The sequence below is a fragment of the Cottoperca gobio genome, chromosome 15 (genome assembly GCF_900634415.1).
Source record: "Cottoperca gobio chromosome 15, fCotGob3.1, whole genome shotgun sequence".
Taxonomy (NCBI): domain Eukaryota; kingdom Metazoa; phylum Chordata; class Actinopteri; order Perciformes; family Bovichtidae; genus Cottoperca; species Cottoperca gobio.
Window position 1 is genome coordinate 22,744,639 of NC_041369.1, and position 19,532 is coordinate 22,764,170.

A 19,532-nucleotide genomic window follows, 5' to 3' on the forward strand; every position below is an offset into this window, starting at 1 on the left:
ATATTGATTATCAGGGTGCAGAGTGATTATCAGGTGCATAGTGATTATCAGGTGCATAGTGATTATCAGGTTCATAGTGATTATCAGGGTGCAGAGTGATTATCAGGGTGCAGAGTGATTATCAGGGTGCATAGTGATTATCAAGGTGCATAGTGATTATCAGGTTCATAGTGATTATCAGGGTGCAGAGTGATTATCAGGGTGCAGAGTGATTATCAGGGTGCATAGTGATTATCAAGGTGCATAGTGATTATCAGGGTGCAGAGTGATTATCAGAGTGCAGAGTGATTATCAGGGTGCATAGTGATTATCAGGGTGCAGAGTGATTATCAGGGTGCAGAGTGATTATCAGGGTGCATAGTGATTATCAGGGTGCAGAGTGATTATCAGGTTCATAGTGATTATCAGGGTGCAGAGTGATTATCAAGGTTCATAGTGATTATCAGGGTGCAGAGTGATTATCAGGGTGCAGAGTGATTATCAGGGTGCAGAGTGATTATCAGGGTGCAGAGTGATTATCAGGTGCATAGTGATTATCAGGGTGCAGAGTGATTATCAGGTTCATAGTGATTATCAGGTTCATAGTGATTATCAGGGTGCAGAGTGATTATCAGGGTGCAGAGTGATTATCAGGTTCATAGTGATTATCAGGTTCATAGTGATTATCAGGGTGCAGAGTGATTATCAAGGTGCAGAGTGATTATCAGGGTGCATAGTGATTATCAGGGTGCAGAGTGATTATCAGGGTGCAGAGTGATTATCAGGGTGCATAGTGATTATCAGGGTGCAGAGTGATTATCAGGTGCATAGTGATTATCAGGTTCATAGTGATTATAAGGGTGCAGAGTGCTTATCAGGGTGCAGAGTGATTATCAGGGTGCAGAGTGATTATCAGGGTGCAGAGTGATTATCAGGGTGCAGAGTGATTATCAGGGTGCATAGTGATTTCCAAGGTGCATAGTGATTATCAAGGTGCATAGTGATTATCAGGGTGCAGAGTGATTATCAGGGTGCAGAGTGATTATCAAGGTGCATAGTGATTATCAAGGTGCAGAGTGATTATCAGAGTGCAGAGTGATTATCAGGGTGCAGAGTGATTATCAGGGTGCAGAGTGATTATCAGGGTGCAGAGTGATTATCAGGTGCACAGTGATTATCAGGGTGCATAGTGATTATCAGGGTGCAGAGTGATTATCAGGGTGCAGAGTCATTATCAAGGTGCACAGTGATTATCAGGGTGCAGAGTGATTATCAGGGTGCACAGTGATTATCAGGGTGCAGAGTGATTATCAGGGTGCACAGTGATTATCAAGGTGCATAGTGATTATCAAGGTGCAGAGTGATTATCAGGCTGCAGAGTGATTATCAGGGTGCACAGTGATTATCAGGGTGCATAGTGATTATCAGGGTGCAGAGTGATTATCAAGGTGAAGAGTGATTATCAAGGTGCAGAGTGATTATCAGGGTGCAGAGTGATTATCAGGGTGCAGAGTGATTATCAGGGTGCAGAGTGATTATCAGGTGCATAGTGATTATCAGGTGCATAGTGATTATCAGGGTGCAGAGTGATTATCAGGGTGCAGAGTGATTACCAAGGTGCAGAGTGATTATTAGGGTGCAGAGTGATTATCAGGGTGCAGAGTGATTATCAGGTGCATAGTGATTATCAGGGTGCAGAGTGATTATCAGGGTGCATAGTGATTATCAGGGTGCAGAGTGATTATCAGGGTGCAGAGTGATTATCAGGTGCACAGTGATTATCAGGGTGCATAGTGATTATCAGGGTGCAGAGTGATTATCAGGGTGCAGAGTCATTATCAAGGTGCACAGTGATTATCAGGGTGCAGAGTGATTATCAGGGTGCACAGTGATTATCAGGGTGCAGAGTGATTATCAGGGTGCACAGTGATTATCAAGGTGCATAGTGATTATCAAGGTGCAGAGTGATTATCAGGCTGCAGAGTGATTATCAGGGTGCACAGTGATTATCAGGGTGCATAGTGATTATCAGGGTGCAGAGTGATTATCAGGGTGCAGAGTCATTATCAAGGTGCACAGTGATTATCAGGGTGCAGAGTGATTATCAGGGTGCATAGTGATTATCAAGGTGCATAGTGATTATCAGCGTGCATAGTGATTATCAGGTGCATAGTGATTATCAGGTTCATAGTGATTATCAGGGTGCAGAGTGCTTATCAGGGTGCAGAGTGATTATCAGGGTGCAGAGTGATTATCAGGGTGCAGAGTGATTATCAGGGTGCATAGTGATTATCAGGGTGCATAGTGATTATCAGGTGCATAGTGATTATCAGGGTGCAGAGTGATTATCAGGGTGCATAGTGATTTCCAAGGTGCATAGTGATTATCAAGGTGCATAGTGATTATCAGGGTGCAGAGTGATTATCAGGGTGCAGAGTGATTATCAAGGTGCATAGTGATTATCAAGGTGCAGAGTGATTATCAGAGTGCAGAGTGATTATCAGGGTGCATAGTGATTATCAGGGTGCAGAGTGATTATCAAGGTGAAGAGTGATTATCAAGGTGCAGAGTGATTATCAGGGTGCAGAGTGATTATCAGGGTGCAGAGTGATTATCAGGGTGCAGAGTGATTATCAGGTGCATAGTGATTATCAGGTGCATAGTGATTATCAGGGTGCAGAGTGATTATCAGGGTGCAGAGTGATTATCAGATGCACAGTGATTATCAGGGTGCATAGTGATTATCAGGGTGCAGAGTGATTATCAGGGTGCAGAGTCATTATCAAGGTGCATAGTGATTATCAGGGTGCAGAGTGATTATCAGGGTGCATAGTGATTATCAAGGTGCATAGTGATTATCAGGGTGCAGAGTGATTATCAGGGTGCAGAGTGATTATCAGGGTGCATAGTGATTATCAGGGTGCAGAGTGATTATCAGGGTGCAGAGTCATTATCAAGGTGCATAGTGATTATCAGGGTGCAGAGTGATTATCAGGGTGCATAGTGATTATCAAGGTGCATAGTGATTACCAAGGTGCAGAGTGATTATTAGGGTGCAGAGTGATTATCAGGGTGCAGAGTGATTATCAGGTGCATAGTGATTATCAGGGTGCAGAGTGATTATCAGGGTGCATAGTGATTATCAGGGTGCAGAGTGATTATCAGGGTGCAGAGTGATTATCAGGTGCACAGTGATTATCAGGGTGCATAGTGATTATCAGGGTGCAGAGTGATTATCAGGGTGCAGAGTCATTATCAAGGTGCACAGTGATTATCAGGGTGCAGAGTGATTATCAGGGTGCATAGTGATTATCAAGGTGCATAGTGATTATCAAGGTGCAGAGTGATTATCAGGCTGCAGAGTGATTATCAGGGTGCAGAGTGATTATCAGGGTGCAGAGTGAATACCAGGTGCATAGATGTGCGTTCATGTGAATCTCCTGCTGGATGTTATGCACTTCATGCAGGTTTATGAATGAAAAAGCTGCAGCACCAACGAGCCTCGGCCTCCAATGCAAAAATGGAATCGTGATTACACATATATATTTACATTGTGTCTTTGACTTTGAACTTCCTCAGGGTTGTTTAGCTGGTTTGAGTAAGTACAACCCTAAGTATAAATGGTGCACGGAAGGTAATCTGGGGATAACTGCAGTTCTTTCTATCTAAGCAGCTCTAAAGGATCCTGCTCCTCTTCGTGCTGTGCAGTTTAATACGGCCGTGCAACCCGAGCAGTGATCCTTGATCGCTTCTCTTGTTCTTGGAGGTTTAATGACTGCAGGCCCACAGCTAGGTGGAGCAAAGGCAAAGCAGCATATCTTAATGTTCTCAGACACTCGTCTTCATTCAGCGCTGTCTGAGGGGGCGGAAAGATACATGGAGCGATGAGTTCAGTCTTACAAAGAGGAAGACAGAGAGGAGAGACAGAGAAACAAGCGCGGGAGGGTTGACTAGAGTCAGTGAGAGGTTTGTGAAGCAGAACAGGTCGGGTCCACTGTTTGTACAGAGAGGTGATTCTAACTCTAACTCTAATAGCAACTTATTGAGCCTTCAGTAAATACATCTCATGAGTTCATTACTGTTGTTGAAGTACGATAACTAATAACATGGTACAGTAAGTATTTAAAAAATAGATATAACAAATACTACATATTTATTCAAATGCTTTTATAACCCCTGCTTTGAAAAGTGCCCCATAAATAAAGCTTTTATTACATACTTACTATGATTCTGTTTTACATCTATAATGAAAATGCAAGCTCTGAAAGCGCGACACTCCCTCGCAATTTATACTGAATATAAAATAAATATGTGTTTGAATACTCACGTACAACACGAGGTTAGTTATCGACTTAAACATATAAATCAGAAAAACAGTAGAACCTCTTTAACCATGAATCAATAAAAGGTTCACAAACATATTCTTTAATTATTATGTTGGAGGTTTAATGTTCCTTTATTCTCTCTTTAACTTCACAAAGTGAGCGGTGCAGTGGGCATTCATTATTCTTACCAGACAAGTCAAAGCTTCCCAGGTCAGAATAGATGCTTCTGTGTTGCACGATGTGAAGAGCAGTCAGTAATAGTTCAGCTACTGATGACTTTAACTTAAGCTTAGTTCATTCCGTTCAACTTAAACAACTCAAATAGATTGTACTGCCTCTGTGTGAATGTGTGTGTGAATGTGTGTGAATGTGTGTGTGAATGTGTGTGAATGTGTGTGAATGTGTGTGAATGTGTGTGAATGTGTGTGTGAATGTGTGTGTGAATGTGTGTGAATGTGTGTGTGAATGTGTGTGAATGTGTGTGAATGTGTGTGAATGTGTGTGTGTGAATGTGTGTGTGAATGTGTGTGAATGTGTGTGTGAATGTGTGTGAATGTGTGTGAATGTGTGTGTGAATGTGTGTGTGAATGTGTGTGAATGTGTGTGAATGTGTGTGTGAATGTGTGTGAATGTGTGTGAATGTGTGTGTGAATGTGTGTGAATGTGTGTGTGAATGCTGAAGCGCTTTTAAGATTTAAAAAGTGAGACACGAAGCAGTTCATTTACATTTAACATTAAATAAGCGATAACAAGTCGTTACTTTTGAAGTCGTGACCAACCAAAGCAAACTTACGCAGACAGAATAGGTGTAGGCCTCAGCATATTACACCTACCATTTTAAATCTTTACATTTAGAGGAAACAAAGAATCACTCTGGACGTCTCTTTGCACAGAGATGCTTCTCAGTGAAACTCCCGTCACTCGCCTCTCCTCGACGGACAATAGTACTAACCTCAGTCGTCGACTGGTAAAAGCTTTGGAAAAGGAAAATTAAAAAAACATTTGGACGGTGCAATTTTAAGTCATTTTGCTCCACTAGCTCTCTCATCCAACTGCTCCATCATCACAGAGGTATGCCGGCCATTAGCACGTCTTCCACCTGCGTTCATGGCAAGTTGTCATAATCGTTTAACTCACTGGGGCCGGTACTGGGAGGGCTGTCATTAGATGAGACAGTTGCTTAAATTGCTTACACACACACACACACACACACACACACACACACACACACACACACACACACACACACACACACACACACACACACACACACACACACACACACACACACACACACACACCTGAATCAAAAGTAAAACACATGCAGTCACATTGAAAAAACTGAAATAGAAAACCAGAAAAATGAAACACGGCAGCAACTAGCAGATGTTCACAGCAGCAAACCTTGAAATGCATTATGGGTAACCTGTGTTCCACATTTTGTTGCCCTGAATGAATGATTCCAAACAAAAAATGTCTTAGTGACGCAGAATAAACTGCACTAAATACTTGGATCTTTTGACAGCGTTTCTGCTTTTGTGTTCATCTCTTTAAAGTGTCACATGATTATACGTTTCAATACAGTCGTGTTTTGATTTATTTACACATTAAATGTGCAGGTTTCATATTCTAATGCTATTAAAAAGAAAGAAAACTAATTAAACAAAAAGGTTTTTGAGCAGTTACCACATTCATGTTCTCTTCTATCTATCAATACTATGAATATGTTCAGTAATTAAGCTGCTCTTGGAAGGTACAACTAGAGTTACACAGTTAAAACTGCACATTTGACATCACTTGTGTCCTCTCTCATCCAAAGCCTTCATGACAAACACATTGGAACATGAGTCTCCTGTTTGTTGTGATCTTCAGCTGTGCACTCGCAGGTCATTCTGCTGACGTGTCGTCACCTTGTTATGAACAATATGACCAGACGACAAAGTGGTGCATCTCCTGCTCACACTGTTGACAGACTCTGCTAAATATACTTGTTACCTACATTGGAAGGTGACATCACGTCCTTTGTAGAGGCTGGGGAAAAGTTGGTGATGGTATTTAAAAAGTATAAAACAATATTTCTGCATATAAATGGTGAGAGGCAGGTTTGGCTTTCTCTGAGTGTTTTACCGATATATAATGATCTGTGATCGTTTGTATTAAATCCTCATCACACACAAAACAGAACAAACTCAAAACATATGGTGATAAAATAGTGAGTGACTAAAGAACAAAGAAATATCAACAACTTCCTTTATTCATAAGAAAGTAATTTTCCCTCCTCATGAACGGTTCTGTTCACTGTGAGTTCTGAACAACACAGAGAAGAGTCTCTGCAGAGTTTCAGCAATAAACACATTTTAATTGTTTATCATCGTTTCTGTTCAGTCACATCACACACGAGGCTCCTTGTGCATTGGCTAGAAATAACGTTTGAAGTAAGATATATTGAAATTATTTGACTTTGTCGAGAGCATTTTGGATCGTAAATTATTTCTATAAAATAGAAAAATACTTTAATGGATTATAAAAAAATGAATTTACGACACAATTTACAATAAATGCAAATAAACACCACCATTTGCTCACTGCCATTAGAAATGTTTCAAAATCCCTTGATAATAAATGAAGGAAAGTTCCACACAAAGACAAAGAGAGCGCGGTGAGAAGAGATGGGAGAGGTGTCCCTGCACGTTATTAATGACCTCTGACTGGAGCAGCGAGCAGCGAGCATAGCCGCCTGCACTTCTCCGAGATAATCTGCATCCCACTGCCATATTCTCCACCGAGCACCAGCTGACACAACACATGCTTCACTATAAATTGGGCCTTCCAGATCAATTAGGGTCTGAATGTGGGCACCACCGAAAGTCTTGATCAGATGCTCGATGGTAAACAGGACAATAAATAGGAGAAAAACAATGGCTTGTTATTCTTGTTGTGGAATAAAGGACAAAGTTATTGTTTTTTCATATTCAATCCAGAACATTTGCTATTCACTTGTGTATATATTTTCAGAAAGCCGAGTCACACGGGGGCGCGCAGGATGAATCGCTGCAATCAATATGAGTTTCCGTTCTTTTCTCTCCCTCCCTCTTCCCCCCCTCCTCTGATTGCTTGCTATCACTATCCATAGTAATGGGTGGGTGGAAGGTAAATTGGGCTCAGCAATCAGTGTCCATTAAGCTCCATTGCAATAGTCAATTTTGCATTTGCCACTGTCTTCATCCTCAGAGGGAGGGATATGATTTTAGAGCAGAATATAGTTTCATGTGTTTTTGCCCATTTAAAAATAGATCGCAGAATGGATTGTGTCATCGTAGCAGAGAGAGAGATGAAGGAGAGAATCAGCTATTAGTGACACCGCGAATGCAAGACGGGAAGCACAATGCACCTGATTAACTGATCAAGCTTTAGACTCCACACATAATATTTCCATGGCTGTGATTTTTCTTCCCGTTCTCTATTCAATTACTTTAATTCATTGCATTGTGTTTAATGATATGGTCACGGAGATGACAGCAATGAGCCAACACTCATGAATCCACATGTGGGCGCATATGTGCAGCCAGCAGCATGCTATGTATTAGTGTGTAATCTAGTCTTCACTTTTACCAGCTGCAGCTCACAGGAAAAGCAGCCACCATAATGCTGTTCGGTGATACGTCTGTGATTCTTGAACAAGCTGTGCGCTCTAATGTTGCATTGGTGGAGATGCAAGCGAGCCAGGAGTGGCCCAGCTGGTCAATGAGACACACCTGCAGATAATTAACCTGGGCCTATACATGTGTGTTTCAGCAGAAGCTGACAGGAGAGGGGTATCAGTCGCAAACTGCCAACACCCTGCGGTGCACCTGGAAGGGCTCGGTGTTAATGACTCTGGAAGAGGAAGCTTTCATTAGCCTGCCAAACATTTACCTGTTCTAGAAACAGGATTCAAGTAGTCGTTCAGCACGAAGAGAACACAACCTTTCTGCATAGGTTAAAGCTACGTTTGGTAACTTTACTGAAAAGTAACTTTTTGTTATATTCGCTGAAACGGTCACTCTTCTGACCATAGTGCATCTGTGAAAAAAACAGCTTCCTCCTGTGCTCCTAATTGCATTTGCAAGATTCCACTAAGTCAAACGGCCAACTAGGCAAATACGAGTCAAGATTCTGTAACTGCGTTGCTTATTTCTCACCGCAAATGTTTTGAAAAAAAAGGTTTTGACTTGCCTGTTTTGAACGTGGTGTAAAACGGTTTTATTCTAAAATAAAGAAAAGAAATTGAGCCCAGAAAGAGGGAATGCGGTATCAGGATGTTGATTCATATTTGAGCAGCGCTGCCTAGTTTGATGGTTTGATCGGAGTTAATGAGCAGTGATTGACACTGCGCTAGAGACTCCTCGGTTCTGATTGGCTGTTTTTATCTTGGAAATGCCATCAGGAGCTCTTTGGGGAGGCAGAGATGATCTGTGTCATGCATTACTGTCAGGATATAGCTTCTGCAAATATAACCGAAGTCAAGCACCAACTGCAGCTTTCAAGTGAGAGCCACGATGCAAGAGAAATGAATAAACACATGCTGGGAATATAAAATCTCTGTTGGCATCAGTCCCACGTCACCTCGTCTGCCTGCAGAGAAGTCAGTTTGTCATGCAGCAGGCAACACCGTCAGGCAGCGTGAGGACTTGGGAAGACAACAAAGGTTTCCTAAAAATCTACTGCCACCACCTGCAGCTATGGGATATTTTACCTGTGCACTTCCCTCACTCTCACTCGCGAACGAGTGCAACCGAAACATGAAGAATAAAACTCGTCTAGGGAAGAAAGAATTTGAAATGTTGTGACGCCACCCACGCCTCCGAGATGTTGACTTATTGCTGTGATTTACAACCACAAACTGACGCTCTGTGAGCATTGTTTGGTGACTGCAGACCTTTGCGAAGTCGCTGGTGTTTTTATCTGCTGTTGCAGCCAACAAATAAAATGCTTGGAGCCCCACCCTAAGAGACCAGAGGGAGACATTTCTCACAGGCTGCTACCTTGTCGCATCTCCCCTGCTCCTGATTCTCTCATCCTAGCTATTCGCAGTTTGCCCCATATTGTCTTTCATCTGCTTCCTATCGTCTCGTGATCCTCCACCTCCAACCTTCCTCCGTGGTGTTTGTGAAGAGCAGTGTGCTGCTCCCAGCAGGGCCTCAGTCTCACATGGGACTGAGGGTGAAGCTGTGATGGCACCTCCGTTTCTTCCTCTATGTTTGAGTCACGACAATGTGAACTAAAGTTCTTTCTCACAAGTATTCATAATGTCGCAATTATGGAGTCGTAAAATAATGTAACGGTTCATTGTTGGTGCCGTGCCAATGTGAAGTTAGAGAATTATCATACAGATTAACAATTCATTTTACAAATCTCCTGCGTTAATTATTTAATACATCAGGTTTCAGTCTTGAAAGAAAAGGACCTATAACTCATATTGTTGCGACATGAACTAAAGGGAATTACACCAATGTGAGTAATCAACAAGCAACAAGGTTTTTGTGACTTGAAATGTGCACTGCACTTCAATATAATTTTGCACTTGCAATCTGTGTGTAGTTATCGTCTGATTGACTAGTTTAACAACAGCTCCAGGATTTTGCAATTGTAATCGAGTACAGCGTCTTTAATGCATGCACAAACAAATACACGTCTAGTGAGCGAGGAGATGGTGAATACCATTAATGCGTAAGATGGATTCTTTTCATCTGGTTTCAAAGAGAGTCTTCTTTTGTTGTTTTTAATGGGTAGTCTAGAAGTGAATGATGCCATTTCCCTCACCCTGGACACATGCCAATTAAACTAAAAGCAGAGTATGCAGCACAGAGCTTCGTACAAAGAAAAGCAATATTATTTTATTGCAAAAAAACAAAATCTTGATCCACCATTCAAAGGTTTCAATCTGCTCCTGTTGATTTTTAGGCATGAAAGACACTCACATCTTTCACATCTGAGACCCCCTCTGGATTTGGTATCGTAAGGATGTCAAGCATGCAGACTTAACAGTTCTTTATCCAGATCCTGGTCGGTTGGATTTGCCTTGCCACAATAAGTTAGTATAAGAAGGATAGCTGATACCAGAGACGTCAAGCACTCCTGAGCGTTAAGCCAGCTCTTTTCCTCCTCGTCTTTCAGATGGTGTGAGTGTAACAAGATGTCTCCTGAGACGCTGTTTTTCACCTCACAATACTGTGTGGGAATGTCAAGTTGGAGACGCAACCATGCAGAAATGCAGAGTATGTAGAGCAAAGAAAGAAAACACACTATTGCACACTCACACACAAACATGCACCTAAAGGAATGTGCCAGCATGACTTCAGAACATTGGGATGTTCTAAAAAAAGGTTAAATGTGACCTGCAGTATTTCTTAATCTACAGGCGAGCGACTCATCCCTGCAGCCTGTTGTGAGATTGAGCACGCTGTGTTGAATTATTTTTTTTGGATGTGTATGACATGTGTTAGTGGCGCCATCTTAGTTTTTGACGATCAGAAGTGACATAAGAGGGTGAAGTACAACCATTTTTAGGTGACTAAAATGTTGCATTTAACTTCCAACACACTTCGAAAGGGTTGAAGTTTTAACACAAAAACATGGAGAGCACTCATACCTGTCAATCACAAGGTAGCCCCACCCTCAAACATTTGCTGCTTTATCGTCTGTTTGACTCTAAATGGGACAATCATTTTCAAAATGAGCATCATGCTGTGTTGAAGAAGACTTGAAAATAGTGTTTGAGATCATTAACTCATTAGAAAAATGTTTACTAAGGTAAGAAATCAGGGTAGAAGTCGGGTAATTTTCTCATAGACTTCTATAGAGTCTGAGCGGTGGAGTCGCCCCCTGCTGGCTGCTGGAGAGAATACAGATTTAAAGCTCTTTTATATTGAAGGCTTTTCATTTTGCTGCTAGTTTGCAGTTTGTTCCTAAACACCCACATGATGTATTTGAGTCTTTTTTCTTGAGAGTTTGCTAAATGATGATGACAGATGAATAGATTTCCTCTGATATTTTATTGATTCTGAAGTTGAGGGTCATTTACTCCGTGTTCATTCATACACACATCTCCTCTCCATTAACTGAATAATATTCTGGTGTATGCATAACTGTGAGGTTCAGGAAGAAATGGAGGTCTTTGCAAACATCACATTTACTGTGGATAAACAACACATATCACTCAGTGTAGCATTAATGTAACCATCCAAGGTGACTTGCATTGCCCTTGCCTCAACAGTTTTCCCATGATAAAAGAATACAGCTTAAAGCAATTGCACATTTTATGCTTCCTGTATATCTTATGGATGGAAACATGCGAGACAACGGGAAACATAGGGTTGTATTGTAAGGGGAAATTGGACTTGCATGATTACTGCAATGTTATCATCTGTGGTGCATACAAACCTGCCAAGCATGAAATCAGATCTCATAAAGATAGTGTGAATTAAATTTGTCTTCAGATTTAAATCTCTAAATCTCTCTCCGTCTATGGGGTGTGATATGAAGCACGTCCTGTACTGCAGGTGGATGTGTGCTGAGTCTAACCGCCCTGCAGCGTAGTAAAACTCCCGGCCTTCAGTTTAGAGAGGTTGAATATGTTTTTCAATTTGTGAGCGAGACAATGATTGCGTTAGGGCTATCTAGATGACGGCAGTAAAGAAAGGTATTGAGGTAAGGCAGAAGAGAGAGGGAACATTATTCAAAGGGAATACATTTAAGAGTCTAGATCCTGAATGCTGCGTTATCCTCTGGAAGTTCCTCAGAATGGGTCGTGCCAATCAGACACCTCCACGACTGAACAACAAAAGATGTGTCGGCAACAAAAGCAGCTTAAACTCTGTTTCTTCTGCGATGAAAATATCTGACATACTGTATGTAAGGGTGACAACTCAAAGCCTTTGTTGCTCTTTGACGGGTTCAGAGGAAACCTACACACATCTTTGATCTCAAACACATCCCATCAAGCGAGTTCGCTAACAAACTCCGTCTGATGCCTTGTCAGCATTTTGAGAACTAAACGCACATCAGTGAGTCACATGTTTCCCCTGAGAATCTCTGTTCTGCTTGGAAGTCAGATTTTATAGATTTTAAAATCTTAGGTTTGGCTCCTCGATACATCACACGAGTGTTAAATCATTAAGCCGTCCATGCGCTGAGTTTCGTAAGCTCCCACGGTAACTTTGATTGATCCGATGTTTAACCGTCAGGCTTTGTTGTTTGTCTGGCGACGACCTTGTAGGTGGAAACATTGCATCAATACAAAATATTGTAGGAGATTGCAAGATGTTTTGTACAACCTCTCTGTTTTCCTGCGTCTGCTGCTTTCTGTCCTGCACTTGTTCCCAACAGGGGTTAGATTTCCTTTATCTTTCCATCTTATGTAACTTTTAAAGTTGTTAAAATCATGTTATTCCACACTGACAGTATCCACTGCTTCCAACTATATTGAAGCCACATGCTGTTTGCACTGAATGAAATATTCAAACCTAAGTCTTCTTGTTATTTATGGATGCAACATTCCATCAAATGGATTTATTTTGATGTTTTGTGCATCATTTCAAACACATTTCCCTGACATGTTTGGTATCTTTAGAAACTCCACTAGAATTTAAATTTAAGTTCTGTGTGTTTGGACAATGTTTGGCTGCACAGCAAGAGTGTCTAAGTGGTCCGCCTTGCGGACGACTGCTTTACAAAGTCTAAATTGTTTAACTTGTCAGGAAAAGATGAAAAGAATTTGGTGCATTTCTCTGTTTTATTGCATCGTAAACTGAAAATCTTTGGATTTCGGACAATACAATAAATCTGGAGCTTTTGCTGACTCAACTATTCTTTGTACCAAACTAGTGTCTAAATGATGAATCCATTAATTCATGAGCTGCTGCCCTATTTCCCTTCCTTCCCCTTGATATTGTCTGTTAAACGCTTTATATGTACACCCTGTCTGGCATTTACTCGTGCCTTGCATGATATTATTGATTCTTGCCTTTTATTCAATATTGTTATGCAGCTTTTAAAGCCAGATTTTTTCAAACCCTGTTCAGACAGTATAAATTATAGGGTAGGGAAGAGTTCTCCTTGTTTTATCCAGAAGACGCATCATTCTCTCTCTGCCTTGTATCTCACTCTCGCTCTGTTTATCATTGGAGCTATGACTATCGCTAGTCCTCTGGGACCCGGAGACAGTTTGATAGCCCGACTCAGAAGATATGTCCACTTTCAACCAGCCTCTCTCCTCCTCACTCGTGCCCTTCTTTCCCTTTTGTCAAGCCGCAGAGTGCCAGAGGTCCTTGGCAGCGTTTGTTTGCCCTGCTGGTGAACCTTTTTAGCTGGCATAATTCAAGCTTGGGTCCATCTGAGGCCCGTGCCACTTTGTCTTAGGATATGAGTTGGACAGAGAACCGCAGTCTAGGGAGAAGGGATGAGGTCTGACACTTGGACAAGATGCATGTGGAGGGAAGGACGGCACGGAGGAGGTTAGCAAAAGACAGATGGGGGCGAGAGGGGGCTGTCTGGAGGGAAATTTGGAAGAAGGAACAACGATGTCAACACTGAGGCGAGCTGGAGCACGAGACACAAAGGTAACCCTGGAAATTAGGTTTTGATGAGCTGCGAGCAAAGGAGTCAAGGAGAGCGATGCTGTGACAACATTATCTGAAAGAAGAGCGAGGCAACAAGCTGCCTCTCCTCTTTTCCAACTTTGCACTTACCAACTTTTTGAAGAAGTTGAATAAAAAGGGGAAAAAAGGAAGAAAGAAAAAGGTAGTATTACTAAAAAAAGAAATCCAGAGGCTATACAACGTCGTGTGTTGTAGCAGAGCACAGAAGACAGGGACGGAAGGCAGTTAAGAGAAGGATGGAAGCCGGGGAGAAGAATGACCTGAAAGTAGGCCGATCACTTCTTAATATCAGAAAATGAATTGAGGATAGAGATTTGGTGGAGAGGTAGAGAAAGTTGCAAAGAATAGATGAAAGAGATCAGAAATGAATGAAGGGAAGTGGTGTGCAGCTCAAGCTGATACAAACAGAAAGGAGGAGAGGACGTGTGTCGGGTTCAGCTCAGATGCCAAAAAGTGAATATGTTTCCCCTCATTCCTCAGAAACAGAAAGTTCCACCAGGATTCATCTGAAAGTGTAATTTACACCTTTAATTAATTGGAAGTTTACTAGAAAAAAATTAGTTTATAAGTTAGTTAGTTTAGTCTTGTTGATTTACAGATTACTTTCTCAAGTAAATATTAATTTGTGATTCCTTCGTCATTCGAAACGTTGCTTATAAAAACACATTTGTACATCATCAGCTGTCCTAATGTTCACTGACTGAAGACTTCCTGTGTTACAGGATTAACTGGCACTCAAGGATGCAGTCCTACACACAGGGCTTCTTTTGAATTCACATGTCATCCATAAAAGAAAGTGTTACCCTCACTGTGTCATACAAAAGGAAACCATCATAAGGGAATTTCATGCAGATTACATGTTCTTAAAGCAAATTTACTCTGCTGTCTGGATAAGTAAACATCACATAAAACAAAAATAAGTATTTATTGGCAGCTGCAGAATCTTAAACGACTCGGGATCAGGAGCTGAACGTGTCTTTGGAACATCGTTACGTTTGAAGGAGAAACTCTCCAGGTCAGTCGACCCTTTAGGACAGAAGGTCACATGTCTGACCAACATTAAACACGTGTTTCTGTTTCACATTTGACAAACGGTTTCAGTTGTGAGCCACCGATGTGTTCAGGTCAGTACGTTTGGTGAACAAACAAAGCGAAGGGCGTCACTTCAGTGAACACCGAAGTTGTTCTAACAAGGACAATTACCCTAATACTTGCTCAGAATTAAAAACGCCATTATGGAGACTTAATGAGGATGATCTTAATGATCTGGAAAGTAAATTATATTAACAAAAGAGCAAGTGAAAACCATGCTGTTGCATTTCATCTACATGTCTCTTTAATGGCATATTCTCCTCACAATCAATTAGGACGTATTCATAATGAGAAATCTTATTTCATAATATCACCACAAAGGTTTTACATTGGACATTATGAGGTTAAAACCCCTAAAGGAACAGAACTGTCCTCTTTAGGGTAAATGGTGCTATTACAGCATGTGCCTTTGTGGTGGAAAGGTCACCGATAAGCTTCTGTACCACAACGTTAGCGCCGCAGTGACAACATTGCATATTTTTTGGAATGAGCCGAGAGGAACGGGGGATTAATATGGCATCGATAGCACGCTGTAAGGACAGAAGTTGGGGGCAGTGTGTGTGCTTCCCTCAGATGTTATGACATTGAGAGGACCATGTCTTTGGGAGATAAGAAACGGGAGATGTGACATTAGCCTGAGCAGGAGAGCGAGTTTGAGAATGGAGGGAGAAGAAGATAAAATGAAAAGGTAATATGAGGATAAATTATATGAAAGAGCTGAATATAAAAGAAGACAGAACAACTAAGGTTGAAATGCTTCACACCCATAAATTATTGAAGGCTCATGGATGCTGTGATATTCTGCAGTACATTACGCTTTCTTGCATTGTATTACATCTGTGTAAAATGAAGAAAATCAGAAGTCGTCACACTTTGTTTCTACTTTGCAGTGTTCCTGCTTTACTGCAGTGCATGTAATAGTATTGTTGTTCAAGTTAAGACCCACAGCCTGCTTCTAATCACAGACTGACTCACCTGGGATGCCAGGTGAACGCAATTAGTGTAAGTGCATTCATCTCGTGGTGAGATCTACATATTGTGCACGTAGATGCACATAGGACATTAAGCTTTGCACATTATGACTCGTGGTGAGAGAAGAAACCAATAGAAAGATGTTTTCATGGATACTAGATCATGTGGATCAACACTCCAGTTGAAACATTAACCACTTTCCTTATGTTTGCTTTTACACGTTCAGATTCGATGTTTTGGTCTCATGAAAGATGTCGAGTACATAGAAGTAAAATATGTGGACACTCACTTGGGTCTGACAGGATGGAGTCCGTCTTGGGCAGGAAATGGTCGCAGCGGATCCCCTGGTAGCCTTCTTGACACCTGGTGGAGATAAAAAGAGGAATAAAGCAAAAGTTAATGAATCCGGTAGAGTACATTTTCCAGTTTCCACAACTGATTTAAATGCAAGAGCTGCACAAAAAGCTCCTCTTCATGTTTTGAAGCTAATGCAGGGACGGCTCAGTCCTTGTGGAAGTCAGCCGAATTGCAAGAAAGTGCAAAGCAAGGCGAACTGACAGGAGGAAATGAATAGAGAGGCGATTTTTAAGGGTTGAAACCTGCAAAAGGAAAGAATTTTCTTCAAGAAGACCTGTGTCTTTTCAGCAGAAATCATAAATTGAGGCTGCAGCAGAAGAGGAGCATCCAATCCCCATTAAGTGAGACCCTATAACCTTTCCCTCTATGTTATTGAATGAGTTTCACCTTCCTGCTTGCTCGGAGGAAACACTCCAAACATGAATCAAAATGTAAAACTTTCTCCTGAAAAAGGGTAAAAACTGTGGACGGATGAAGCTGCCGAACAAATGTTAAACCCTACAACCCACCGAGAGGAAGAACATGTGATGAAGAGTTAGATGACAACACATCCCACGATTTCTGAATAGTCCTAAAACTTTCAAAGAATCTCAACCCTAACCCTAACCCTAACCCTAACCCAACTGGCACTCTCATCAATGTGCCACAATTTGATTGGCACATTGATGAGAGCGCCAGTCGGGCAATGATCATTAAGCAGCTAATGAATTCTCAAATGTGCCTGAGCTGCTCTTCAGAAAATGTCCCAGGAAAAGGCTTTGCATCGCGGGGGCGTGTTTCTAATTAATTCCAGCTCAATAGCTACACCTTCATCAACATATAGGAGTGTTTCACAGATAGCATGGACACTGAAATGGCAGTGTGCAGTGTAAAGCCTAATTGGCTGCCTCAGTTGGTTTGGATATCAATCGTTGCCTCTGGCTGTTTGTATCTTACTTGCTGTTCTGCTTCTCTCCGACCCTCTTGGGTTAAATGTACGAGTCTCATACATAAAAATTAAATATTCAGAAACTTTAGCAACAGAACTAATTTGTCATTCAGTAATTTTCTCAACTTTTCTGTCTCCACACTCAATTGGAGTCACCGTATCCCTCCCCTGTTCACGCCTGTGGCTCGGTTAAAGTGCTTTTATTGTTATTTCATTGACACTCCTGAAATGAATCTGTATCTTCTCTGACGGGCTGACAGCAGAGCCAACATATCCCGGCCTTCCCGGCCTCCGGAAGTCCCCCACTGAGAACATCTACGCCAATCCAGACAAAACACCAGAGCTGTGCGTGAAGATCAAGCTCACAAAGAAGGCTGTGACATCAAAGACGATGCTCCGTGCAGCGTCTACCCTCTTCTTGTCTTTCATCTACGGTGAGTGATTTTTAATTATTAAATGAGCTGCAGTGGGCGGGGAGAGATGCACTTGACTGTACATGCCAGCGGTTTGCTCAAAGAACATCTTCCCCGTGAGGGAGGGAGCCAACCGAAAGTGTTGTGACATTTAATTGAATCTCTCTTATATTTAATGGGTAAGTTTAAAGCGTATAACATTTCATTTGCTTCAAAATGAGTGTTTCTGTGTCCCCAGTCAAATATTACGCACTCGTTGTAATCAGGTTATGGGGGCAGTGTGTTCACACTGGAATTAAAATGCTTAATTTTTGAGTTTGCTGAAGTACATTGTGCAATATTTCCCCACATTGCAACGCACAAAGGAGATAAAGGATACAATTGGGTCGGTGAGTCAGATCCAGAAAGATATTGGAAAACAAACAATAATGATCAGATCTTTGGGAAAACATTTGATCTGTTTGTGAAGTTTAATTGGCAGACGTTTCAAATTCCCTGTGTTCCCAACAGGGTAAAGTAAATGGATTTGTTGTACACTAACAATACAGTATACAATTAGTATGCAATAACTTTTGTGACGTGTCACTGTAGCAAAAGGTTCACATGAGTTGAAGGCTCACTTAATTACATTTAGCTGCTTTGGTTTGCAGTCGAATAGTCAACAAAAGGTATTTTCCAAACCGCTTTTCTTGACCTCGATGGAAAACGTGACGAGGTGAAGGAGAAATCAGAGAATCCGACTGCACTTGGCTACGTGACGTAATGTAGATGGTCAATGTTATTGGAGGAACTGTGGTACGGCATTATGTCCTTTCCTTTGGTACAGATGGTACCGTATACTAAAGAAGGAAACATCGAATCACCTTCCCATAGCATTTAGAGAATACGAGCAGTCATGGCGGCCACTTAGATCCTACCGGCTCATTTCACTCAGGTACGAACCTTCTTAAGATAAAAAGACTTTTCATTCCCAGCCTAGGTTTTAGAATAGACCTTTTTCTGAGCAGCAGATGTTTTGGCTTGTGCAGAAAAAGCAAAGGCGTAAATGATAACATTGAAATCACCTGCCTTCCATGTATGTAGGCTGTTTCCAGGCTACTGGTATTGAGCATGTTTGATGGAACTGAGCCATCGCTAATGAAATTAGTTTCACTTGTGCTTTTTCCTGCTATGAGAAGTCAAAATGTCTGCTGTGAAAAAGATCCATTGTGTATGCTGGCTCAGCCTTCTGTCACTGCGGAATATGAACACACTTGAAAGGAACAGAGGCCTCGTTAATGTTATTAGTAACACCTGCGCTCTATGACAAGTTAAATGTCTGCTGTGAAAAGGTCTATAGTATATTTATAACCCTTCTGAAGCTCGACTAGCACGACAGGTGAATATGAATTAGCATGCAGTGGTAAACTGACATTAGTCCATCACTGCGTGAATGCAAATTAAATCTTTAAACCAACTGATGATATTGCGTATCATCTAGGGAAACGGTCACGTGGTTTAGCAAACAACTGCATGTTTTGTTTCTAATAATATGTACGGGGGCTTGTTACAGTCACCGCATCACTTTGATGAGAGGCGGTAATGATGCCAACATCGCTGTTAAAGCAGCTTTGTGTCATCGCACTGTACAAACGAACTGCCCCCAAGTGACGCTCCTCCTCCACCTGAGTTCAGCCAGCAAAGGGATTTTCACCAGTGAGTGGAGATGTTTATCCACTCCAGACATGGGGGGGGGGGGGGGGGGGCGTGCACACACTGCGATGACACACACCCGGTTGATAATTGGCGCCGTATCCCTTTAAAGAGGCCTCAACCATCGTATCTCTTG

At 41.7% G+C, this 19,532-nt stretch overlaps 1 protein-coding gene across 1 annotated transcript in view; it reads right to left on the reverse strand.

Moving 5' to 3' along the window:
* Nucleotides 1-19,532, reverse strand: part of nrg3a (neuregulin 3a) — a 297,282-nt gene that overhangs the window by 42,073 nt on the left and 235,677 nt on the right. The window contains exon 3 of the mRNA XM_029450035.1: nt 16,296-16,369. Within this exon, the coding sequence (XP_029305895.1) occupies nt 16,296-16,369 (74 nt within the window). The remainder of the gene's footprint in view (nt 1-16,295; nt 16,370-19,532) is intronic.